Consider the following 21,878-nt stretch of genomic DNA (forward strand, 5'->3'; position numbering starts at 1 on the left):
ATGTAAAAATTGTATAAGAACTGGATCCCGAACTGGATGGTTAGGCAGTTCCTAACCATCTGTAAGTCCAGTAGCTGGACTAAAGGAGAGAAGCTATTTAATCTGGTCATACCCGTGCAACCATGCCTTTTTCTTATTTCTGTAAACCTGTATTTATAAATTTTACTGCTGTATTATTCTTATTTGGTTGTTGTAAAAGCCCTGGCTTTCAGCTGCAGAAATTAGACGTCCTTCAGCAACCAGCCTTAAGTAAAAAAACTCCCTGACAGATAATGCGGAGAGAAGTCCAAAACTAGTATTATATGCAACTATTTACAGTGGGAACTTTATGTTCTTAACATAAAGGGGAGCTTAAACTACAGGGGACCTTTATAATCATTATAAAGACTGTACCTGGGGCAGTAACACTTCACACATGTCCAGCTCTTTGAATTTATTTTGCATTTTCATATAATTTGAAGAAAGATCCTCACTGCTAATATTCAGCTTTGTTTTACAAACCAAAAGAGAAAGGGAATGGGAGATCATATGAGAAAGAAAAGGAGATTTAATACTAAATTGCAACACAGGCACTTGTTAAGTTACCATGTCTTTTACAGTTATCACCTGCAACACTAAACCATACCTGGATGCAGAAAAATAACAACAGCCTACCCAGACATTATAATATGACTTTGATCCATGGATATCAAAGATGTCCAGGCAGCATTACCTCTGTCCAAGTGAATCAAACAAATCAGCTACTGTGCCTAAGTTTTTTGAGAAGGTCAGTGCAATGTCTGATATTAGAACCCAGATTTTTCGGTCCCCTCGCAGTATTTCTAGTATGTCAGGGGTTTAGAGAATGCTGCAGTGAAAATATTCATTTTAGAGAGCAATAGTATGACTACAGTAGACCCCATTTCTAAAATTTGGCATTGTAACTGTGTTTCTGTAAGATACAAGTAATACCAGACAAAATTAGCCTGCCCAGGTCTAGCAGTTATATATTACTCCAAGAGGTATTTTCTGATTAGTAAGAAAGATCTAATTTTACCCTTAAAACACTTCCTGAAACAAAGGCTGACTACAGTTTTTCTAAAACCAAATTTAAGGATTACCCTAGAATAAACTACTGAACCCCATCTACACTCCTTAATATGTCCATACAGAATATACTTCTACCACTCTGTAGTCTTCTGAAAAGCTTGTGCTACATCCTCGAGCTTCAAGCAACATGTGCCCTCAGCACAGCTCCTCAAAAGCTCCACACTTTCCTATACTGTACTGGACAAGTCAGCAAGGCACATCAGAATACCATTAACAAACTAATCTTTCCACAAATGCATTTGAGAAGACTGAAAGAAAGTAGACTAAGACTACTTGAGCTGCCTCATAGTAGGACTCTTATCAGCAGTCCAGTGAAAACAAAAAGATAAAGGAGAAAAATATTGAGCAAGCATTTAAAAATGTGTTTTGTGGTCTGATATGTTTGGTTTCATATGTTCTGCATTTTGTACCTTCATCATTGTAAAAGAGACAAGGTTACAGTGCCTCATAAGAGTGGCCCTGGATTTTAGAGGAGGTGTGTTTTTGCTTTTCCAAATCCCACCGTTGTTCTATTCTCAGTTCTCTTGTGTAGCATGAAACCACTCAGCTTTTCTCAGCCTCAGAGAACTGAATCTCTTCTTGTGACAAGTGTCATTAAGCTGCAAGCTGTACAGGTTCAAAAGGGTAAAACAGAAGCACTGCATTTTATTTTAGAAATTTATTTGCTTAAAATCTGATATTGCTGATAACTCATTCAATGCATTCCTCTCCATTTAGCATAAAAATGGATGAATGATACAAGATCAGTTATCTCAAGCTCTGGGCACTCTTGTTAAATATTTAAGAATCCCACTATAAATTACAGCCCTATCATTTTCACTTGACCTCATCGTCATGCCATCTTATTAAGACAGCAGCTGAGACTTCTACCATGCAGTCTTATGTACAGGTTATCGCTGGCCAGTCCAATTATCCCAATATCCTCCTGACATTTTTGGTATGTCCTCTCTCCTGCTTTCCAAAGCTGGGCAGTGACAAGCTCCAGAGCACAGCAAGCAGATGGCACAAACTCCTGGATAACAGTGGATGCTGAAGCCTCAGAGGCAGGCACACCCAACCCTTGTAAAGGTAGGTGGGGAATGTAAATGCACTGCTCCCAACAGAAGGAACTAGCAGCTGCTGCTGGGCAAGAAAACCAAGCTTCCTCTTGCCTCATTTCATGTATCAACACTGACAAACCTATATGCTGATGGACTCAACAGAGTAGAGGGATTTTCTTCTTGTAGAACAACTGCAGTAAATCAGCTCCAAGCCAGTAATTTGACTTGGCACCTAGAGGAAAGGTTAACACAGAACAAAAGTCAGTGCTCCTTGGTAAAGCTACCAACCTCAAACACGAGCTTAAGGGATGCTGTTGCCCTCCCCAGCAAGACTGCCGCGAAGCAACCTCTCCCACAGCGAGATCCTCTATCCAGATCCATTATCTTTTTATTAGTAAGTGCATCACCATCCCTGGGGGTGTTGAAGGAAAGGTATGACATGGTGCTTAGGGACATGGCTTAGTGCGTGATATTGGTGCTAGGGTGATGGTTGGACCAGATGATCATGGAGGGCTTTTCCAATCCTAATGATACTATGATTCTATTTAGGAGCAAGAATGGAAAAGAATGCTGACCAAGCTGCCAGTGCCCGGTCCCAGGGAGTCTTGTCCACCATACCAGGCTAACACCATCAGACTGAGACAGCACGTACCAGTATGACAGGAAATGGCCATAGTGTTAATGCTGAGCCTCTCATGACTTTCTTCAGATCATAAGCTCCAGACAAAGGGCATATACCCAGGTGCTGCCTGTCTTGCTCTGTAACCTCACGTGCCAGATGTGACTGGCCTGAGGACCATCCAGCAGAGGAAAGCAATGCAGTGCTACAGGCTTATGAGACACAGGGCTCAATGAGGATGAGTCTAACAAACTAACTACAGCTCTCAGCCCAGTACTTTACAGGTATTGTATTTTACTCTAGATGGGCACACCATCATGGCTAAAATGCGTAACTACTGGCAGCGGATGTGCCAGGAACAGCTGTAAGAAGAATTCCTAGGACAGGGAGATGCCTTGTCAAGCGTAGGCAAATACATTTAAGTGGGAAAGAACACATGTGATAGAATAAATTGGAAGTTAGAATGAAACTGAAAACAGAACTTTAGCTGTAGTTTTCTAGCGTCTTTCACTGGAGCTAGTTTCTGTCTTCCTTGTTGCAAGTTCCCAGTTTATCTGTGCATGTCATGTACTTCAAACTAGATTTTATCATTTGACCAGGCTTTGCCAGGAATTTAACAGCAGCAGCTGCAAAGATGTTGAGTAGGTAGAAGAGCAAAGAGCAGAAAGCTGCACCTCAAAGCTTCATCAGCGTTCGAGTCACGCGAGGACACCAGAGGGGTACGACAGGAGGTAAGGCTATAGCTGGATACAAGAAAAAAAAAGGAGAGGCATTGCAAAAGGAGAGAAAAGTATTAAGAGCAAAGCTCCAGTGTTGAGTAACATGGAATCCTCTGATAAAGGACAGACGAAAACATCCATGGTATTGTCATAATTAGAGGACATTTAGAATTTTAAACTAGAAGGCAGGACTTCACAGGACAGTGAGTTAATCTAGACCTGAAGCAGTGCAAGTATCACTAGACGCAAATACACGGTTCTGATCTTCCTGTCTCTCGGACATGAGCACTTCTCTTCTGACTTCCAAAGTTTTCTCTTTAAAAATGCCTGATAGCCAGAAGAAAAGCAAATAAATTGCTACTGAATTTTTAGCACGTATTCTAAGTACAGCTGACGTTGCCAGGATCACCTAGCTCCAAGGACCATTCAGAGGAAAAAGTGATGTGAGACAAGCAGCCAGAGGCTTAAGGGTACAACTTATGTAAAGTACAATTTATGATGTTTATTATGTGTGAATTTGTTTACATGGAAGGTATGGTTATTTCTTTAGAAAATAATTTTAACGTTAATTACTAATATTCTCCACCTGGTTGTCTCTCTTATCCAGTTGGCATCAAATACTGCAAGACATATTTAATACACTTAAGTATTACAGTAACTCCATTTCAGTCCATGAACCCTCGCTATTGCTTTCAGCTAAATATCAGAGCATTTAACTTTCACAATCTTTGGACCACAAGCAAACGTGCTGTGCCTTGCACCACACGACCTCCTGATACTTGCTGTGACCTCTATGCAGTACTTTGACTCAGTTACATGGAATAATACTTTTTTTTTTTTTTTTTTTTTTCTTCCCTGCACTGCTGGAGTAAGATTTATAAGGTTGATTCATGCCAGTATGTAAAAATTCTGAAAAAACATATTTTCCTGTTCTGAAGAAATCCACATTTTATATTTCTTGAACATGAAGTTGATCTACCCAGGCATGGCCTCCCTTCAGGAGGATATAAAATGGCACAAACAGAATTATTTAGAAAAGTCCTTTTGAAGAAAGCCTTCAAAATGCTAAATAGGAGCAATTCAGTAGTGCTTTCAAATGTATAGATTTTAGTTTGTCTTTTCAATTGCAATGCAATCCCCCAGCAGAGTGCACCAGGACAAACTATTCAGGATTCATTTCTCTGTGGGTATTTGAAGGTTCTTTAGAAGTAATTCATAAACTCATTAAAATGTATAAATACTTCTCCAGCTGCTTAAGCAGCTACTTGAGTTCATTTTTTTTTTTTTTTTTTTTTTTCTCCAAAGCAAATTGCTACTCTTTTGCTAGTAACCTCCTATAACTGTGCTCTGCAAATGGCATAGTGGAATTGAAAAATTCAGATTTCTGCCCGGTGCTTAGATGTACTTCATTGAATTCAGCTGTATTAGAGACATAGACATTAAACTCCTTTTGCCAAAAGGCTCTGTAACTGCAGTAGCATGCACTGAATCAGGTCTACAAGGAAAAAAGGACATTTTGGATCAGAAACTTGCTGACTTGCAAATACCTACCACAAAACCCTTAGCTTGTGCTGCTAGCGTATCAAAGAGAGATTATTATTTTTTTTAAGTAATGGAAGACTGTTTTGAGAAACTGCAGGAATAAAACAAACAGTTGAGAAATAGAAGAAAAAAGTGATTTAAGAACTGAGAAGAACTGACTGCATAGCCTGGAAGAGTCCTATATTCATCTTTCTGTCAACTAAAGTTAAGTTTAAGGTTATCAAACAAACAAACAACAACAACAAAAGCACTGCACTGGTAGTTAAGAATCCCTACTTAGATAAAGCCAAGCAATACAAAATGCTTTTATATTCCCCCATTATCTAGTAGATACTCATTCATATGAAGTTATTAAAGAAAAATACCTTCCTGTGGCAGTAACAGAGCTACTGACCACAACATAGATTAGAAAGACACATTTTATTGGCTTGAATTTTTAACACATACTAAGAACATTAAGAACACTAACACGACTAAGAATATTTCAGGTTGGAAATGAGGAGACATTTCTTCTCAGAAAGAGCAGCCAGGCATTGGAACGGGTTGCTCAGGGAAGTAGTGGAGTCACTGTCCCTGGGGGTTGGACGTGGTGCTTGGGGACATGGTTTAGTGGGTGACACTGGTGGTAGGGAGATGCTTGGACCAGGTGATCCTGGAGGTCTTTTCCAACCTTAATCATAGAATGGCTTGGGTTGGAAGGGACCCCCAAGATCATCTAGTTCCAACCCCCTGATTCGATGATTCTGACATATTTACTTACATGCTTAATAGTCAGGGAAAGGCAATTCAAATGAACATATACCCCTATCTGGCTAATTGGAATCAGATACCATTTTCCACCAACTCTACAAAACAAGAAGCAATCAGAACTTTTACCACACGAAGCTCCTGCTCACAGAACAGGATCTCCTGCTGGTGTGTCTGTACTGATGCATTTGGTTTAGATATCAGCGTTTCCCTATAATGTTTATGCTGACTTCTAAAACCACCAGGAGCTGAGCAACACATCTATTCATTTTGCCAATGTAGCCACGAGGACGGCACACGCAGCATGCCTTGGCAGAAAGCCTCTCTCTTTCCCGAGCATCAGGAACTGCCCCTTCCCAATGTAAAACCTTTACGCACAACAGCACCTGCAGTACCCATCTGCCTCCTTTATTTTTGTTTAACGCAGTTTTTTTACCTACCCTGTGCAGTTTTTTACCTATCCTCAATGATGTTTTGACACTTAATTTCAAAAGCCAGATGCCTCCCCCCTTCCTTCTTCCCCCTATTTATTTCACGGATGAGATAACACAGTTTCTAAGCATTTTGTTTTCAGGGAAATATTTGTTCTGCCACCTGCTTAGTGCTGCGGGCTTGCGGACACGCGTGACGGAGCCAGAGGGCTCTCCAGCAAACACAGCCAAGACCTTGAGGGGAACGAGATCCGTGCCACAATCAGGCTACACACCTCCGCCCGGCCCACTCCTCACCCAAGCCTCGCACGAAAACTTTCTCCTCCGATCAGTTTCACCCGGAGAGGGACGAGCGGCTGCCCTGACCCCAAGAGTGCCGAGAGCCGCCCCGGCTGCTGCCTGCCTGCCTTCCCCCGCGGGGACCGCGGCTCCGGGCTGAGCTCCCCCGGCACCGGGTGCAGCCTCCCCCCGCCCGCTGTCCCCGCTGTCCCGCTGCCGGCCGGACTCACCCCGTGCCTGCGGCTCCATGGCCCCGCACGGCCACACCGCAGCCGCCGTCGCCCCGCGCCGAGCAGCGGCTCTCTGACGGCGCCGGGCCCCCGCTCCCCGCCCCCGCGCAGCGGAGCCGGGCGGCGACACCTGCCGGCACCGCACGGCACGGCTCGGCACGGCTTGTGAGGGCACGGCTCGGCACGGCACGGCCTGACGTGGCCTGACACGGCTCAGGCGCCTTCTGGGACCCCGCCGACATCCTAAGGTCGGGGGCAAGGCCCCGAGGCCTCCGTGTCATAGGACCGTTAGGGTTGGAAAAGCCTCTCAAGTCCATCTGGTCCAAGCATCCCCCTACCACCAGTGTCACCCACTAAACCATGTCCCTAAGCACCAGGTCCAACCTTTCCTTGAACACCCCCAGGGACGGCGACTCCACCACCTCCCCAGGCAACCCGTTGTGTATCTGATACTAACAGATGCCTTCTAGGACACAGTGAGCACACCTAGCTTCTCGACACCTTTAAAAATAAAAGTGACCAAGGAAGAGGGTAAAGACACCATGGAAGCATTTGGCATTTCTTTGTAAAACTATTCTAACATAACATTTTAGTGAAGAGAAGCAAATCCAAAAGAAAGTGTGTTTATGCAGTGAGGTTAAAGAGGTAGAAAATAAGCTCTTCACCTTAAAACCTTGTAGAACATTGCATAGTGTCAACTTTATTTCCCAGCTTCGTTTTTCTAACAATTTACAAAATTAAGGCCAAGGCAGCCTTGATTCCTCTATATATTTAATAATGTTTTGCTTTAATATGCATGTGCTGGGGGTTTTGAATTAGAATTATTGTAAAACATGAATTATTTTCTCTAGGCAAGCCTCTCTTCATTGTGATTTGACATCTCCTTAGGCTGGAATTTAGCACTTACAAAAGCACATCAGAGGTTTTCAGAAGAATGAATTCCTGTACTTGTATCATTTCAAATAACAAGACATCCTACCGTGACAAGATTTGAGCTCAGAAATGCCATCAGCTTCTGTACTGAAGAACTCAAACCCAAGTCCAGCAATAAATGTATGAAACAGCTTGAAAAGTTTCTCTCAGCAGGTGAAACTATTGGTATAATTAGAACATGTACTTGTCTGTAAAGTATACTCTTGTGAAGTGGGATGGAAATTGAGCAGCTGATTTACTGACAGGGCTATAACAATAACAATATTAATTGGTAAGTGAGCTCCCTTTCTTTACCATTACCACAAGTTTTATTGGTGTTTTGTGTTCTTTTGTATGTTTTGTTGTTGTTGTTGTTGTTGTTGTTTTTCCATCTTATTTCTCCCCCCTGCCCTGTTGAGGAAGGGGAGTGAGAAAGCAGCTGGGTGGGTGCCTGGCACCCAGATGAGGTGAGCCCACCACAGTAACCAAATACTAATCCCTTCCTCAGGGTCCAGGAAAGACAGGGCAGGGGCTAAAGGCACAGTGGAAACAAGGTGCATTACATTAATTTTCTTATTTATTGGTATATCTACCTTGGGACAACATTGTCTTTTACATGAGTACCTGATTCATAAGATTCTGTTAAGAAGTTGCAATTCTGCAGCATGGAATTTTCTTATCTGTCTACCAGGGTTTCCTAAAGTTTCTTCCAGGCTGCATGGGAAGTGTTAGGGACGTGCAAAATCATACAGAATGCATTCAAAGCATGTATTTATTTTACCTTCATGTGAACCCTGTAGTACCTGGAACTGAATGTCAACAATTCTAACCAATAAAAATGCCTGAAAAAGTTGTTCTTTAGCAATTTAATCTGTCTTTGAAATCTTACATTCTTACACTTTTATCAGCAGATTTTCATGACTAGTAGTTACGAAAGCAGACGAAGCAGATTTTCATGACTAATAGTTACGAAACTACTTTCAAAATTAGCTTAATGGTCTGGTGACAAAGTATTCAAGTAGTTTATTTTTTTATTTCTATGTATTTTCTCCAGCTGCTACTAGCAGAATGTAAGATGAAGATACAAACCTTCTGTTGTTTTGAAGTTGTTCCAGTGTTCAGCATTGTATGAAGCATGATCTGTGATGGAGCCGTGTGCAGAAAATTATTTTCTTCTTAATAGTATGAATTAAAAACGCCTGTCTGATTCTTCTATAGCTCAATTTTCTTTTGAACATCCTGACTTTCTCATAACAGGGGCCTGTGGAACTGAACTTTGTATTGGCTCTTTGGCATTGATCACTATGCTGCTATCAGGAGAAAATCAGCAGCTGCTTCCAACTACAAATGCAGCATAAAGAACCTGGATCAAGATCTTTATCTGATTTCAACTGACATCTCTATTATAACCAATAATATTCTGATTAGCCATTGAGGTAGTCTTTGATAAACGGCTAGTATGACAGTCAATAACACAGTATTATGGCAACTCATAGAGATCAAATCAAAGATTATTTAGAAGCAAAATAAATACTTTTTTTCCACCTCTCAACAGATTTCTGACTGTCCTGTCAATGGAAAGTGTCTCTTCCTCACCTTCTCATTTTTTTCCCAGTTTGTCTTAGATGAAATGTAAGGTGAACGATGGATGTTGAGCAAGTAGCTAAGCACACCAGAAAGCTCACCTGAATCCAATAAAATAGAGATAGAATATGAAGATTGTATCAGACTAGAATTTTTAGACAAAGTGATTGTATAGAATTGAATTCTAACTTACATTTGAAATTTTGAGGAAGTGGGAATTTAACTGTAATTTATTGCTGAAATACTAAAACTTGGAGACTTTTGGAAAGAAAAGCTATGAATACTGAAAGGTGATATTTTTTCCAGAAGGTACCATTGTGCCTACAATGCATTCGAATATAGAAGCTCAGAAATCTTGAGCTGTTAAAAATTGTATTACAAATGTTTGTATAGGAATGGAGAGCAAATGTCAATGCATAAGAGCAAAATACCATCAGGAGAAGGGCTATTAAAAGGGCATATGTGGCTGACACCTATGGGTATCAGACATGAAATAGAAATGATGACTAATTCCCAGCAATTCACAGTGGTTGGACAAAATACTGAGATTAATCACAGTCATTCCTGAAGGGTGTGATGAGACACATCCAAAATCAGCACACACCTAAGAAGAACCTACAAAATGTGGGGAGGAGCTTCAAAACTGATGCCCCTCGTCCCCCCCCTGTGTCTGTAAGAAGACCTGGAAGGACTGCCTGGACGTAGTGCCTTGGTGCCTGAATGGCTGGCAGACACCTTACATTCATCCTTGTGTTTGTGAAGAGCAGAGTTGAATCCCTCATGGCATCTTGCAGCACCAGGTGGCACACAACTAAATGTAGATGTCAAATTGTAGGAAAGCAATTTAAACGCCTAACGTACACATGTAGAACCATTTTTGGTGTCTTAAAAGACCTGAGATGCTTACACAGAGCTGCCACGCGACCTATGGGAGATCTGTGAATTGGCACCTGGGGACTGGCAGGATACCCTAAGATATCTGAAATACCACTAGACATCCATTTTTAGGCACTTGAGCTATTCCATACAGAGAGAATTCAGTTACCTACAGATAAATATCCAGTGTCATTTGGCAGTCTCTGGGGGATCTGAGACACCTTCACAGAGCAGAAGGACACTTTAACTGTTTAAAGGTTGTTTCAAAAATTAATTTCCCTGTTTTGTCTGCAATTTGAGGCATGTGTCCCCTGCTACAGATTGTTTTAAAACCCTGATTGTATCTGAACCTGGTTTTCCTTTTAGATCAGTGGTCCAGACACACTTGGATAATATGTCTAGCACTGTCAAGATGTATTTAATGCTATGCTATGTTTGGAAAGCTTACATATTCACCAAGTCTGCCAGTCATTGTGCATCCACCTCTGCTATAGTCACCTTGTTTCTTTTCAGAAGTATTCTGGCCACCTTGTGTAAAATGTAGGTGTCATGGTTTGCCAGTCAGGTTGTCACTGGGCTTCTGTTCAGACCAGCAATTGACTCCCAAGTCTCCCCAAGGCTCCCAACCTCCACAACAGAACAGTAAATGTCTTTTAACAGAAGTGGTGGCATAGACGTGTCTACTGAGACACTGCTACTACATACATCGGAAAGGAAACACCAATCGATTTAACTCAGGCAGACAAAACCTTTGTACTATATTGACCTAAGGATAAAGAAGCACACCTAGCCCCAACTTGCACCCTGTAGTAGTCTCACAGGTAGCTGTACATTCCCTTACAGCTGGGGGCAGAGGAAGGTCCCACTACCAACCACCCTCTGTGAAACCTGAAGCATAACTTCTGATTCATGGCCCCAGTGGCTGGATCTCCTGGTTTGTGTCATCTTTTTCTTGGAATCCCTCTGGAGCTTCCCTGCACTGTCCCAATGCACGTGTTCTTCACTGACAGCTTGTCTGTGTTTTCCAGTTTTGCAGATGGGGTTGGCAGTGTCCTGCAGCACCATGCAAAGCCTGGAGACTGCCCGGTAACACTGCAGGTATCAGGTATTAATACCCAGCGATAAGATCCCTCCTGAGCCTCCAGGCCAAACAGTCCTGGTTCTCCTGGCCTTTCCTCAATTAACAATGCCGGTCATCTTCCTGCCCCTTTTGCTGGACTCGCTCCAGTGTGGCGATATCTGCCTGGTACTGGGTGCAGCACTCCAGGGGCAGCAGTCTGAGTGTGGCGTTGATGGTGCTAATTAGAGGGGAAGGATCCCCTGCCTCAACCTGCTGGTACCACACTGGCTCAGGCAGCCCAGGACACCGCTGTTGTCCTGTGGTATCCCTGTACTTCGTGCTGCTGGTCACACCGCTTCAAGGCCAGCAGCTCAGACAGTTTTCAGTCCACCTGTGTGTCCATTTACCTGTCACTCTTGCTATACAACAAACTTGCTGTTTTGAAAAATACTGCAAAATGATGAATCTGTATGAGAATTGAAATTTTAATGGGTCAAAACTAACTCTGACACAGAAAGATCCAATGCAATTGAATTTCAATTCAGCATAACTCATATTTGCATCTTTGTTAATATCCAAAAGATAAGCTATCCTAAAAGCAAGGGTATAATTTATTTTTCATATGTAGCTGAAAAGTAGGATTCGTGACTGGGACTGTTTAGATTTGTTATGGGTTTAGAAAGCATTCATCTATATGTATGCACTGGGAAGCTGGTACACAAGATACATTTGGGAAGCATTTGATTCAGCCTCTTAAAGGAGTTCTCTCTTTGAAGCGCTCTTGATACTGGTGGAATGCCTGACACATTTAATTATAGCTGTATTGATGGATTCAATGCACATTTCTGGGGTTTAAATCCTACATCTCCAGACTGAAGTGGAAGTGCATCCTGCCACATGATGAGGAATGACTGAACCAACCGGAAGACATTCCTGCCTATTATCTGGATCACTAAAACCAAAATATAATACAATTACGTCACAGACTACATCTTTATTTTTGAGGTGTCTGTGTACTTTTGTGTTTTTCTTAGTGGAAGCAGGTTCCTCTTGTTAAGCCACGTTTTTATCCATGCAATAAACGTGACACCCCTGCATGCTCCATGGTGTTGTGAATTCTGCGTTCAGGAAGAGTCGAGATGATGTGAGGATCAAACTGGAGGATGTGTGATCTATAAAGCACTCTCCTCTCAAAGGCCTGAAGTGAAGCACACCAATTCTCAGAGTATTCCCGCAAAAGCTTTCCAAGGCAGACAAGTAAAGCTGACTTGCCTAGCTTTCAAAGAGTTGATAAAGGCTGTGCATGCTCTCTACTTCCCATTATCAGAATCCTAGGCTTAGTTAAGAATAAGAAGTAGAGAACTAAATTTTCACCTGTTAATAAGATATTGTGCTTATGTGACTAAAGAGTAGATTTACAGAAAGGAATTTAAACTGTAACAAAAATCATTTTCTTTCCTTTTGTATCCACAGCAAAATGTTGAAATGTTCCCTGCATCAGATATTTTTCCTCAGATAAACATGAGGAGTCAAGCCAATTAAATGCCTTGAGTTACTCAGCGATATCAGGAAAACTACCTTTGATGTAACATAAGGATTTTCTGTTCACTGTTATTCAGGTTGGTTTGCCACAATTTTAATTCCTGCCTGGCACAAATTACCTCCATTTCCTTGTCAGAGACCTGCCTGTCTGTCTCTTCTTTGTCTTTGGTTGTGTGATCTCATCCACTAAGGTCTGTTTCTCATTAAAATGAATTTTTCAGAAATGAAAAATGTTATTTTAAAGGGAGTAAAGCTTTTTGCTTTTTCTTTTCTCTCTCTTTTTTTTTTTTTTTTGGCACAAAAAGGTCTTTTTCATTCTTATTTGATAAGCACACACTGACAAAATTACAAACATTTATGAAACAATCAACCAAGATAATTATAGATCATTTTACCCCACAGGTAGGTCAATTATTTCTTTAATCATGTTATGCATATATTAAGTGTTACCTGTATCCAGTCTGGTGCTAATTGAAATTATGCATGATTTCTGCATAATTTAAAATCTCATCAGATTGCAGAATAGGGTTTGGCCTAGCAAAGGACTTTGTTGTTGTTATTCCTCTACAGCCAAATTAACTCTGCTGATTTAAATTCTATATTTTATTTCTACTCTTTTTGTCTGTCTACAGTTGTCTCATTTGCAGACAGATGTCCTTTACCAGCAGCTGTCTGCATTCAAGCACATTCCATGGCCAGTGGGGAAAAATTAAGCAAGACTAATGACCATTAGGTTACTAGTTCTGTTCCCATTTTATAGAACTTCACTTTTAAGGCATCACAAAGAGCAGAATGACTGAGAAATCGATACCAGTTTTATCTTAAAACAAACCTTATTTACACGTTGATCACCTGGAAATAAACTCAGCCTCAGTACTTTAGGCTGAAAAATACCAATATTGAATACTATAATACACTCAAGCTGAAACAATGATTGATCCAAGTTAGATTGGCTGGAAGCACAAGTATTTAAATCAGGAACTTTTTCTGAGAAAAGCTCAGGAACTTCTTCATATAACCTCAGTAAAGTGTATTCAAAGATTCTTTAGGCATATTTGTAATAGTCAACTATATAGATGTCTGCTTTTCTAATTATCGACTGTTATGAATAAGCAGTACACCGGTTTACCACTTGATGGTGCTAAATGCTTTACACTCTTAACCAATGCTATAAACACACAAAAACGGAGTCACCGTTTGAAATACAGTTTAAGTTGAAGCTTGAATCGTATTTCATTTTTATAGGAAATATACACTTATCATTTGATATCGTGGGTATTTAAACATTAAGCATTACGGTTCACCTGTTGTAACTTTAGCACTCAAAGCTGTTTTAAATGGGTATGTGTGCCAGTGATTCATCTGGCCTCCCCTTCTCGATTCCCCACCGACTGGGTATTTACATCCAGTAGGTAATGACAGCCAGGCACGTACAGCTCTCTAATGTGCTGCTTTTGCTCATATGCATCCCTACCAGCATGTCTACCACATAGTTATCATCTCATTTCCAAGATGAGCATCATGTCCTCACCATTTGCAAGGCTCTTATTTATATTTAAGTCTAGGACAAAATGAACTTACCTGAGCAGGTTGACTCACCCACGGAAAGTCCTTGGCTTAGTGATTAGCTTGAGCAGAGTTGGAAGAGAACAGAGCAAGTTTTTTCAGGGAGCTCTTAGTCTTGGTTACTAAAATTGGTTGGATAGATTTGATATGGGACAGTGAGCGGTACTAGAGTTTAGGGGCAATTCAGCATTAGAAGGGGAACAGTTGTGGTAATTAGAAAGGGTATGGGTGGGGATTCATGCTTGCTAGGATTTGGGTGTGGTAAAAGACAGCGAGGCTGGCAGCAAGAGACGGGTCTTGTACATACTTGTGTTAGGGAGGCTGGAGGCAGGATTTATGGACATACTGACATTTTGCTGTAGGGTGGTTGCTCTTTGCAGATGTTACTGGAAAGAGACTGCCCAGGTGCTGCTACTCCTAGCCTTTTCATATTAGATCTCAGAGAAAAGGTGCCCACAGGCTTGCTCTGCTTCAGTAGAACATGAACAACAATTACAGTATTTGTAAAAGGAAACTGTGAAAGCTCTGCTGAGTGTGGGCGCAGAAGGAAAACAAGGAAATATAATACAGGAAGGTGCAGAAGGCAACTGTCTTGAGGAAGCCTTGAAGATTTTAGGATGCTGTCTAGCTGAAGAAGAGTTACACTCAGGTGCAGACCTAGGTGTGTGTGCACCATTCTATGCACAAGGTGAAATTGTCTATCAGACCTCTGAAAGATGCCTTATGACTTACTGCAGTGTGGGAAGGCGATGCATGACTGCAATTTCTGACCTCTCTACTAAGGTCGAGGTGTCTCAGCCACGTGCCTGCAATCATCTTTACTTTGATTTACTTAAGATTTTTTTATCAGAAACCATATTCAAAAATGACAGTAACTTGTACAACTTTTAGAGTATCTGCAAAACATACGTTAGCACAATATTCTTGCTACCATTATGCACGCTGTATCTGTCTGCTACTTTTGTATGACTAAGCTGCTTCACGGAAGTCTAATCAAATCCTATTAAAATGTGTCTGTTTTCAAGCACTGCCCCAGCCCCAGAGCTTGAAGACACAAGCCTGCCAGAGCACAATTAGAAACAAATTGCAAAATCACACTACTGCCTCCCAAACCCTGACATGCACACAAAGCACTTCTCAAGGCAGGTTTTCCTGGAAAACAGTTCTTGCTTCCAGCTTCTAACTGTTCAGTTAGGTCTGCTTTTCAATCTGCTGCACTGAAAACAGCGTGTAGTAATGATAAGCTCAGTCTCTGAGGCGTTACTTCTCTACATTTTATTAAAAGAACACTTCTGTCTGTTCAGTGGAAGACCTCCACTGTCGCTACTTTCCTACCCAATTCTGCCTTTCAGCATCCACCCTGCTTAGCTCAGACGGGATCCTCAGTTCAGGCTAGTGCTTCCAATAGGCACTGGCTTGAAAAGCTTCTGTTCTCAATTAATAAATAGAGCTGGCCTAACCTTAGGTCATCTGCGGTGGGGAGGATCGGTTAGCATAAATGTTTCAGCATAATTGCACGTACAGCTCGATGCAGACTTGTTGCCAGAGCTGCTGCTTGAACACGAGTGAGAACAAACATAACCCCATACAAATGTAGTGCAATCAGATAGATAGGACTAAAAAAAAGAGTTCAGTAATTAACAGGGATTCAAATTATATACATACACATATAATAGTTATGTAGTAACACATTTTAATATTTTAATGAATACTAAAACATGTAATAAGAATATAGATATAACCTAGAGGGGAAAATAATCTGCACATAAGAAATATATTATTTCATTATTTTACTAATTTGCATAACCTTCAAAGCAAAACAAATTGCTCAGCCTGAGTTTTACTGTACATATATGTCCACAATGTCAATAAGCAGGCTGGAAGTTTTTCCGATGAGTTAACTTCCTAATGTGGGTGGAGAAAAAGACAAGCAGGGAATTTTCCTTTGGAAAAAAAATCTGTAAGGCTGTATTAAAAGTCCACGGATAGGTAAAAAGAGAACTTTTTGAATCGCTTATTTAAACAATTTTTATCCCTATAGGTGAGAGAAGTGGGGTTTGAAAACTGTTTGAATAAACAAGAATATCAGAACTCTGAAAAAGAACTGGGAAGGGCCCAAACTCTCTTCCATCTGAGCACATTCTAGTCTTTTAATTGCTGCTGTTTGGAAGGAGGATTTTTCCTTTTATCAGATGATGTATCAGCTGCCCACTGCAGAGGATCTTCCTGTTCTTCTGGAAGCAATAATCAAGAGGGTTTATCTCTGCTGGGAAAGGAATAGTAAAATAGAAGGAATAATTGCTTTAATCTATTAGAGCTATTCCTTAGATCATAATACTGCGAAGACAGGATATATATATGCATATATGCTTATATAGTGAAATAATCTACATTTGAGGAAACATAGTAACAAATAACTTCATTTAAAAAAATGGTCAAAACTAATTTTCTTCTTTTTGCATGGGGGAAATAAAGGATTAAATGAAGGAAATTGAAACAGCCTCTTTCCTCTATTGCCTCTTCACTGTCTTAAGCATCCTGTCCAGTTCCCAGTCTAGTAAAGACTAAGTAGGATTCAGAAAAGAGATCTTGGTGTTACAGCAGATGTTTTAAAACTTTTACTTCCTTGCTCATTAGCAGTCAAAAAAAGCATCACACATAAAGAATGATTAAGCCATTATAAAATTCCAGTTTCCCAGAACCTCAGTACTATGTATACTTCTCATCAACCTTCTGTACTACACCGCCTATCTCAAAAACAATCTGATGGAACTAGAAAAGGTATGGAGAAGAGCAATAAAGACAGTAAGAGCATTGTAAGACCATCTGTTCTGTGAGCATCTCACAGGCTGCGGTTCTTCAGCTTGGAAAAGCCATATTGGGTGATGGAATAACACTGAGAATGATACAAAATGATACAGCAGGGAAGTCTCACTAGTGACACAGGGCTGATAGTTCACTGTCCATTACCATATAACGAGTATTGGCAGCTAAGCTTAGTATAAGGTCACAAATTCCAAATAAACACGAGTAAATACTGATTCTACTTGAATCAGTACTTACATGTACTGAGCTGTGCAACTCTTTGCCACGGGATATATTTGTTAATGAAAATTTACATTTGTTCAGAAATGATGGGGAAACTTCACTTAAGAAATACCTATATTTATATGTTTAATATACCTTATCCAAAGGAAAAGCAGGAAAAAATTATTCTTGTGATGGACTAGGTCAAATCTGCAGAAAGCCAGAGCTCTGTGCTGAGGCAGCAACATACCAAGGACCTCAAGTGACAGGGGTACATTGCCCCCAGTGAAAGTCAACAGAAACACGTATTAGGTGAAAATATCTTTCTCGTTCAGTTATGCATAAAAAAGGGAGGTAATTTTAACCTCAACTGCCTTTGAACTCATGCACAATAAAATGCAGAGTATGTTTCTGGCTAAAATCTATTTTGAAAGCATAATTATAGTCTCTCTGCAAAATCTTATGAAGATGTATGCTTTTACCTAACATTTTTCAAACAGCTCCTTCTTCTTTAAATTGCGAGTCTGGGCAGCATTCCTGAAAAAGATAAGCTGATGCTAGTCTCCCAAGTACGTGGCATCTTTTCAAAGATACCTCACATCCATCAGACCCACTGAGGTTGCACGGAGACACTCTCCCATTTCACTGCATTTCTGAACAGTACTCCAGTGATTATGTCTACTCCAATTTAGTTTTCTGTTCTTGGGCAAAGAGCACAATATCCTTATTCAGTGAAATGGCTGCATTTTTTCCTTTTCATTACATGCAAAATGTCTCATAAAAATTCCTTAATTTGATTTATAATAACAAATATGCTTGATGTGCTGTTCTACTAGTTCATTTTTAACTTTCGTTAACTCCTGCACAAATTCATTAAGTGCCTGGTAACAGAAGACCATGTCATACAATATCACTTAAACATGATGTAAACCACTAACACACAATAAATCTCATGTCACGTCTCTTAACCCACTTGATCATTTCCTTTTTCTGGCACGGTGGGCTGTCAATAAAATAAGCAGGCATGAACATGACAGATTTAGCAAAATGAAGTGCTTTGTCTCTTAAGGCTTCATATCTTTGCCAACATAACCAGACTGAATCAGAAAGCTTTTTCCATATATAGTTATATTTAACCACGTTGGGGCTTTTGAAAGTGATCTGCGTTCCTTACTGATGTTAAGCCCCTTCTAGGTAAGGGGACAGACTTAGGTGGACCGCATGGTTCATGGGTGGATACTTGGATATTTTGTGGATACTCAACTGCTAGGTGGAAATGAAGGGTGAGGCTACCATCACCTAATAATTCCACTGTCACCAGGCTGGAATAGAACATGCAAGTGAGCACTTGCTTCAGGATCAACATTACAAAAAACAATTATTATTATTATTTTTTTTTCCAAATTAAAGATTTTTCCAAGATAAAGTAACTTTACTCCAGAACAGAATGCCCACAAGGAGCACTTACACTGGCATAGCTAGAGAAAATAACTGCTCATTTTTAGCTATGCTGGTCTATTGCTTTTCCCTTTGTGTCTTTAAGTCCCTAGTAATTAACTGTGGCTTCTTCCTTTAATGAGAGGAATGCCTTAAGAGAAAATCAGGGGAGATAGCTGAAATTTGTCTCTTTCTCCAACATCAGAAAATTTCAGAGGAAACTGTTATGATGATAGGAAAAAATAATTTTAAGAAAGTTGAAAAACACATACTGACAATATTGTTTGTAGCATTTAAGCTTATGACAACAGATATACTCCAGCGGAAGACTGGAGTCTTTAGTCTTTTATCATTTTTTCAGTTTCGGAAACAATCCATGACTGAAAATACGTGGGTCTTTTAGTCTGCGCAGTGATGCCTGAAAGTGAAGTTTATTAAGCAACTTCTAATTTGTTACCTAGATTTCACTTTTTTTGTTGTTCTGTTTGTTTGTTTAAATCTAAAGAAAAATATTAATAATACATTGAATATATATTTTATTACCAGCTTTTCTTTGATATGTTTCTCTAGCAACTTGCCTGGTGACATCGAAAGCACCACAAAAGAATTAGAAAATTCTAGTTCCAGAAATTGTTACTGGAGATTCTTGATATATTCCGACCCTATACTTGAAGAAATAGTCTCCATAGCCATGAAAGATCAGGTCAAAACTATCTGTACTTTTCAGCTCCTAGATCAAGGATTTATTCTCATTGTGTTTTTCTATTTACCTCTTCTCCTCATCTTTATACATGTTCATACCCACCAGTCATAGGGGTGTCCAGCATACAGTTGGCACACTTTCAATGATCTAATTACCATTTCTATGCTTTAATACTAATGTCCAAAAAATGAAATTTCACACTGAATTTAAAGGGAAAGCTTATACATGCAGAAAAAGACCATGCATGGAAATCTGCATATTTTCTAGGGATTTGGAGCTCTGAGGAGGACCTGGGGGTCCTGGTGGATGACAGGTTGACTGTGAGCCAGCAGTGTGCCCTCGTGGCCAAGAGGGCCAATGGGATCCTGGCGTGCATTAAAAGGAGCGTGGCCAGCAGGTCAGGTGAGGTGATCCTCCCCCTCTACTCTGCCCTGGTCAGGCCTCACCTGGAGTACTGTGTCCAGTTCTGGGCTCCCCAGTACAAAAAAGACAGGGATCTCCTGGAAAGAGTCCAGCGGAGGGCCGCAAAGATGATATGGGGCCTGGAGTATCTTCCCTATAAAGAAAGGCTGAGAGACCTGGGTCTGTTCAGCCTGGAGAAGAGGAGGCTGAGGGGGGATCTTATCAATGTCTATAAATACCTGAGGTGTGGGAGACAGAAGGATGTAGCCAACCTCTTCGCAGTGGTTTGTGGGGACAGGAAAAGGGGTAATGGCCGCAAGATAGAGCACAGGAAGTTCTGCACCAACATGCGAAAGAACTTCTTCACGGTGAGGGTGATGGAGCACTGGAACAGGCTGCCTGGAGAGGTTGTGGAGTCTCCTTCTCTGGAGATATTCAAGGCCCGTCTGGACACCTACCTGGGCAGCCTGCTCTGAGGAACCTGCTTTGGCAGGGGGGTTGGACCCGATGATCTTTCGAGGTCCCTTCCAACCCCTATGATTCTGTGATTCTAAAGAAATGGGGCTTGAAACCCCACATTGCTCAGTGGTATATAATAGTGAACCTTAAAGGTGTCAAGTTTCTACATGAGTTGTGAAAAATCAGTACCTGGGGAAGAGAGACTACAGTAGGAGTGCTTTCAATAGAAAGACTGCTGCACTAGGTCACCATTACCTGGTTGGCCAGTCTGCCCACTCCTGAAAACTTATCTGGCAATCAACACACCTGTACTAGATGACCAGCTGGCACATATATAGTTCTGAAAAAGGTAGAGCACTTGCTACTTCTTGCTCAGCTGGAGATGGTGTCAGGTGAGAACTGTCAGGTTCTAGAGATTTAATGAGGATGAATAAGGTCATATTGGATGCATTAGGTGAAGGATGTATTATAGGATGTACATATAGGTTGTATTATAGTGGAGGGACAGCAAATATAAATACGCAAGAAACCAGACTGTATTAATCTTTCTGTTCACGGAACAGCTCATTTTAAATATTGTATGCCTAACAAGCACTGGAACCAACAGAAACAATGGCTGGACTCTACTTTTCATCAGTGAGTTAAGTTTTTCAAGTCTAATAAGTCTGATATGGTTGGTCTCTAACCTAAACAACAATGTACAGTTCTCATGAGATCTGCCTTCACAACAGTCATCTTCCTCTCTTGGAAATCATCTATTGTCACCAACTTCATACCTTTAAATCCTTTTTGTAGTTCTTGTTTCACTTTTAAATATCTGTATGTTCACATCCACAACAATCTTCCAGTTCTTGTTCTTATATTAAAGGTATTGGATAGTAATTATATAAAAAGGCAACTGCTTAAGCAAAGAAATATATTTCCACACCAGAATGTAGATAATTCAGTGCCAAAGACTGCCATTGAAATGAGCTAACTAGCAAAATAATAATGACTTTAAACAACTAGAAAAGTATATGGGTAAGAAAACAGGCAATGGTGAAATTATTTAATAACAATTCTTTTGTTATGTAGCATGATAAGCACCAAGGAATGAAAAATGATTCTGGTTTGCAGTTTTTATCCACCTATATATGAAAATATAATGTAATATAGAAATTATTACAAAAGAATTACCATATTTTGCATATGTATGTATAAAAAACAGGCTGTAAGAGAGCAAAAGCTTTCACACCACACTCTTGATACTGTGTGCAACTTGATCGCAGAATCACAGAACTGTAGGGGTTGGAAGGGACCTCGAAAGATCATCAGGTCCAACCCCCCTGCAAAGCAGGTTCCTCAGAGCAGGCTGCCCAGGTAGGCGTCCAGACGGGCCTTGAATATCTCCAGAGAAGGAGACTCCACAACCTCTCTAGTACAGCAGCCTGTTCCAGTGCTCCATCACCCTTACCGTGAAGAAGCTCTTTCAGATATCGGTGCGGAACTTCCTGTGTTCTATCTCGCGGCCACTACCCCTTTTCCTGTCCCCACAAACCACTGCGAAGATCGCACATATAGGCCATAAACTGCATAATAAGCATTCTTATAAAATGCTAAAGTGTTTAATAATTT

The 21,878-nt window shown here is 40.7% G+C and overlaps 1 protein-coding gene across 1 annotated transcript in view; it reads right to left on the reverse strand.

Moving 5' to 3' along the window:
• Window positions 1-6,818, reverse strand: part of TPD52L1 (TPD52 like 1) — a 52,947-nt gene extending 46,129 nt beyond the window's left edge. Inside the window, exon 1 of the mRNA XM_035321777.1 lies at window positions 6,697-6,818. Within this exon, the coding sequence (XP_035177668.1) occupies window positions 6,697-6,715 (19 nt within the window). The 5' untranslated portion in view covers window positions 6,716-6,818. The remainder of the gene's footprint in view (window positions 1-6,696) is intronic.
• Window positions 6,819-21,878: the final 15,060 nt, after the last annotated feature.

The sequence above is a fragment of the Oxyura jamaicensis genome, chromosome 3, assembly GCF_011077185.1.
Source record: "Oxyura jamaicensis isolate SHBP4307 breed ruddy duck chromosome 3, BPBGC_Ojam_1.0, whole genome shotgun sequence".
NCBI classification, from domain to species: Eukaryota; Metazoa; Chordata; class Aves; order Anseriformes; family Anatidae; genus Oxyura; species Oxyura jamaicensis.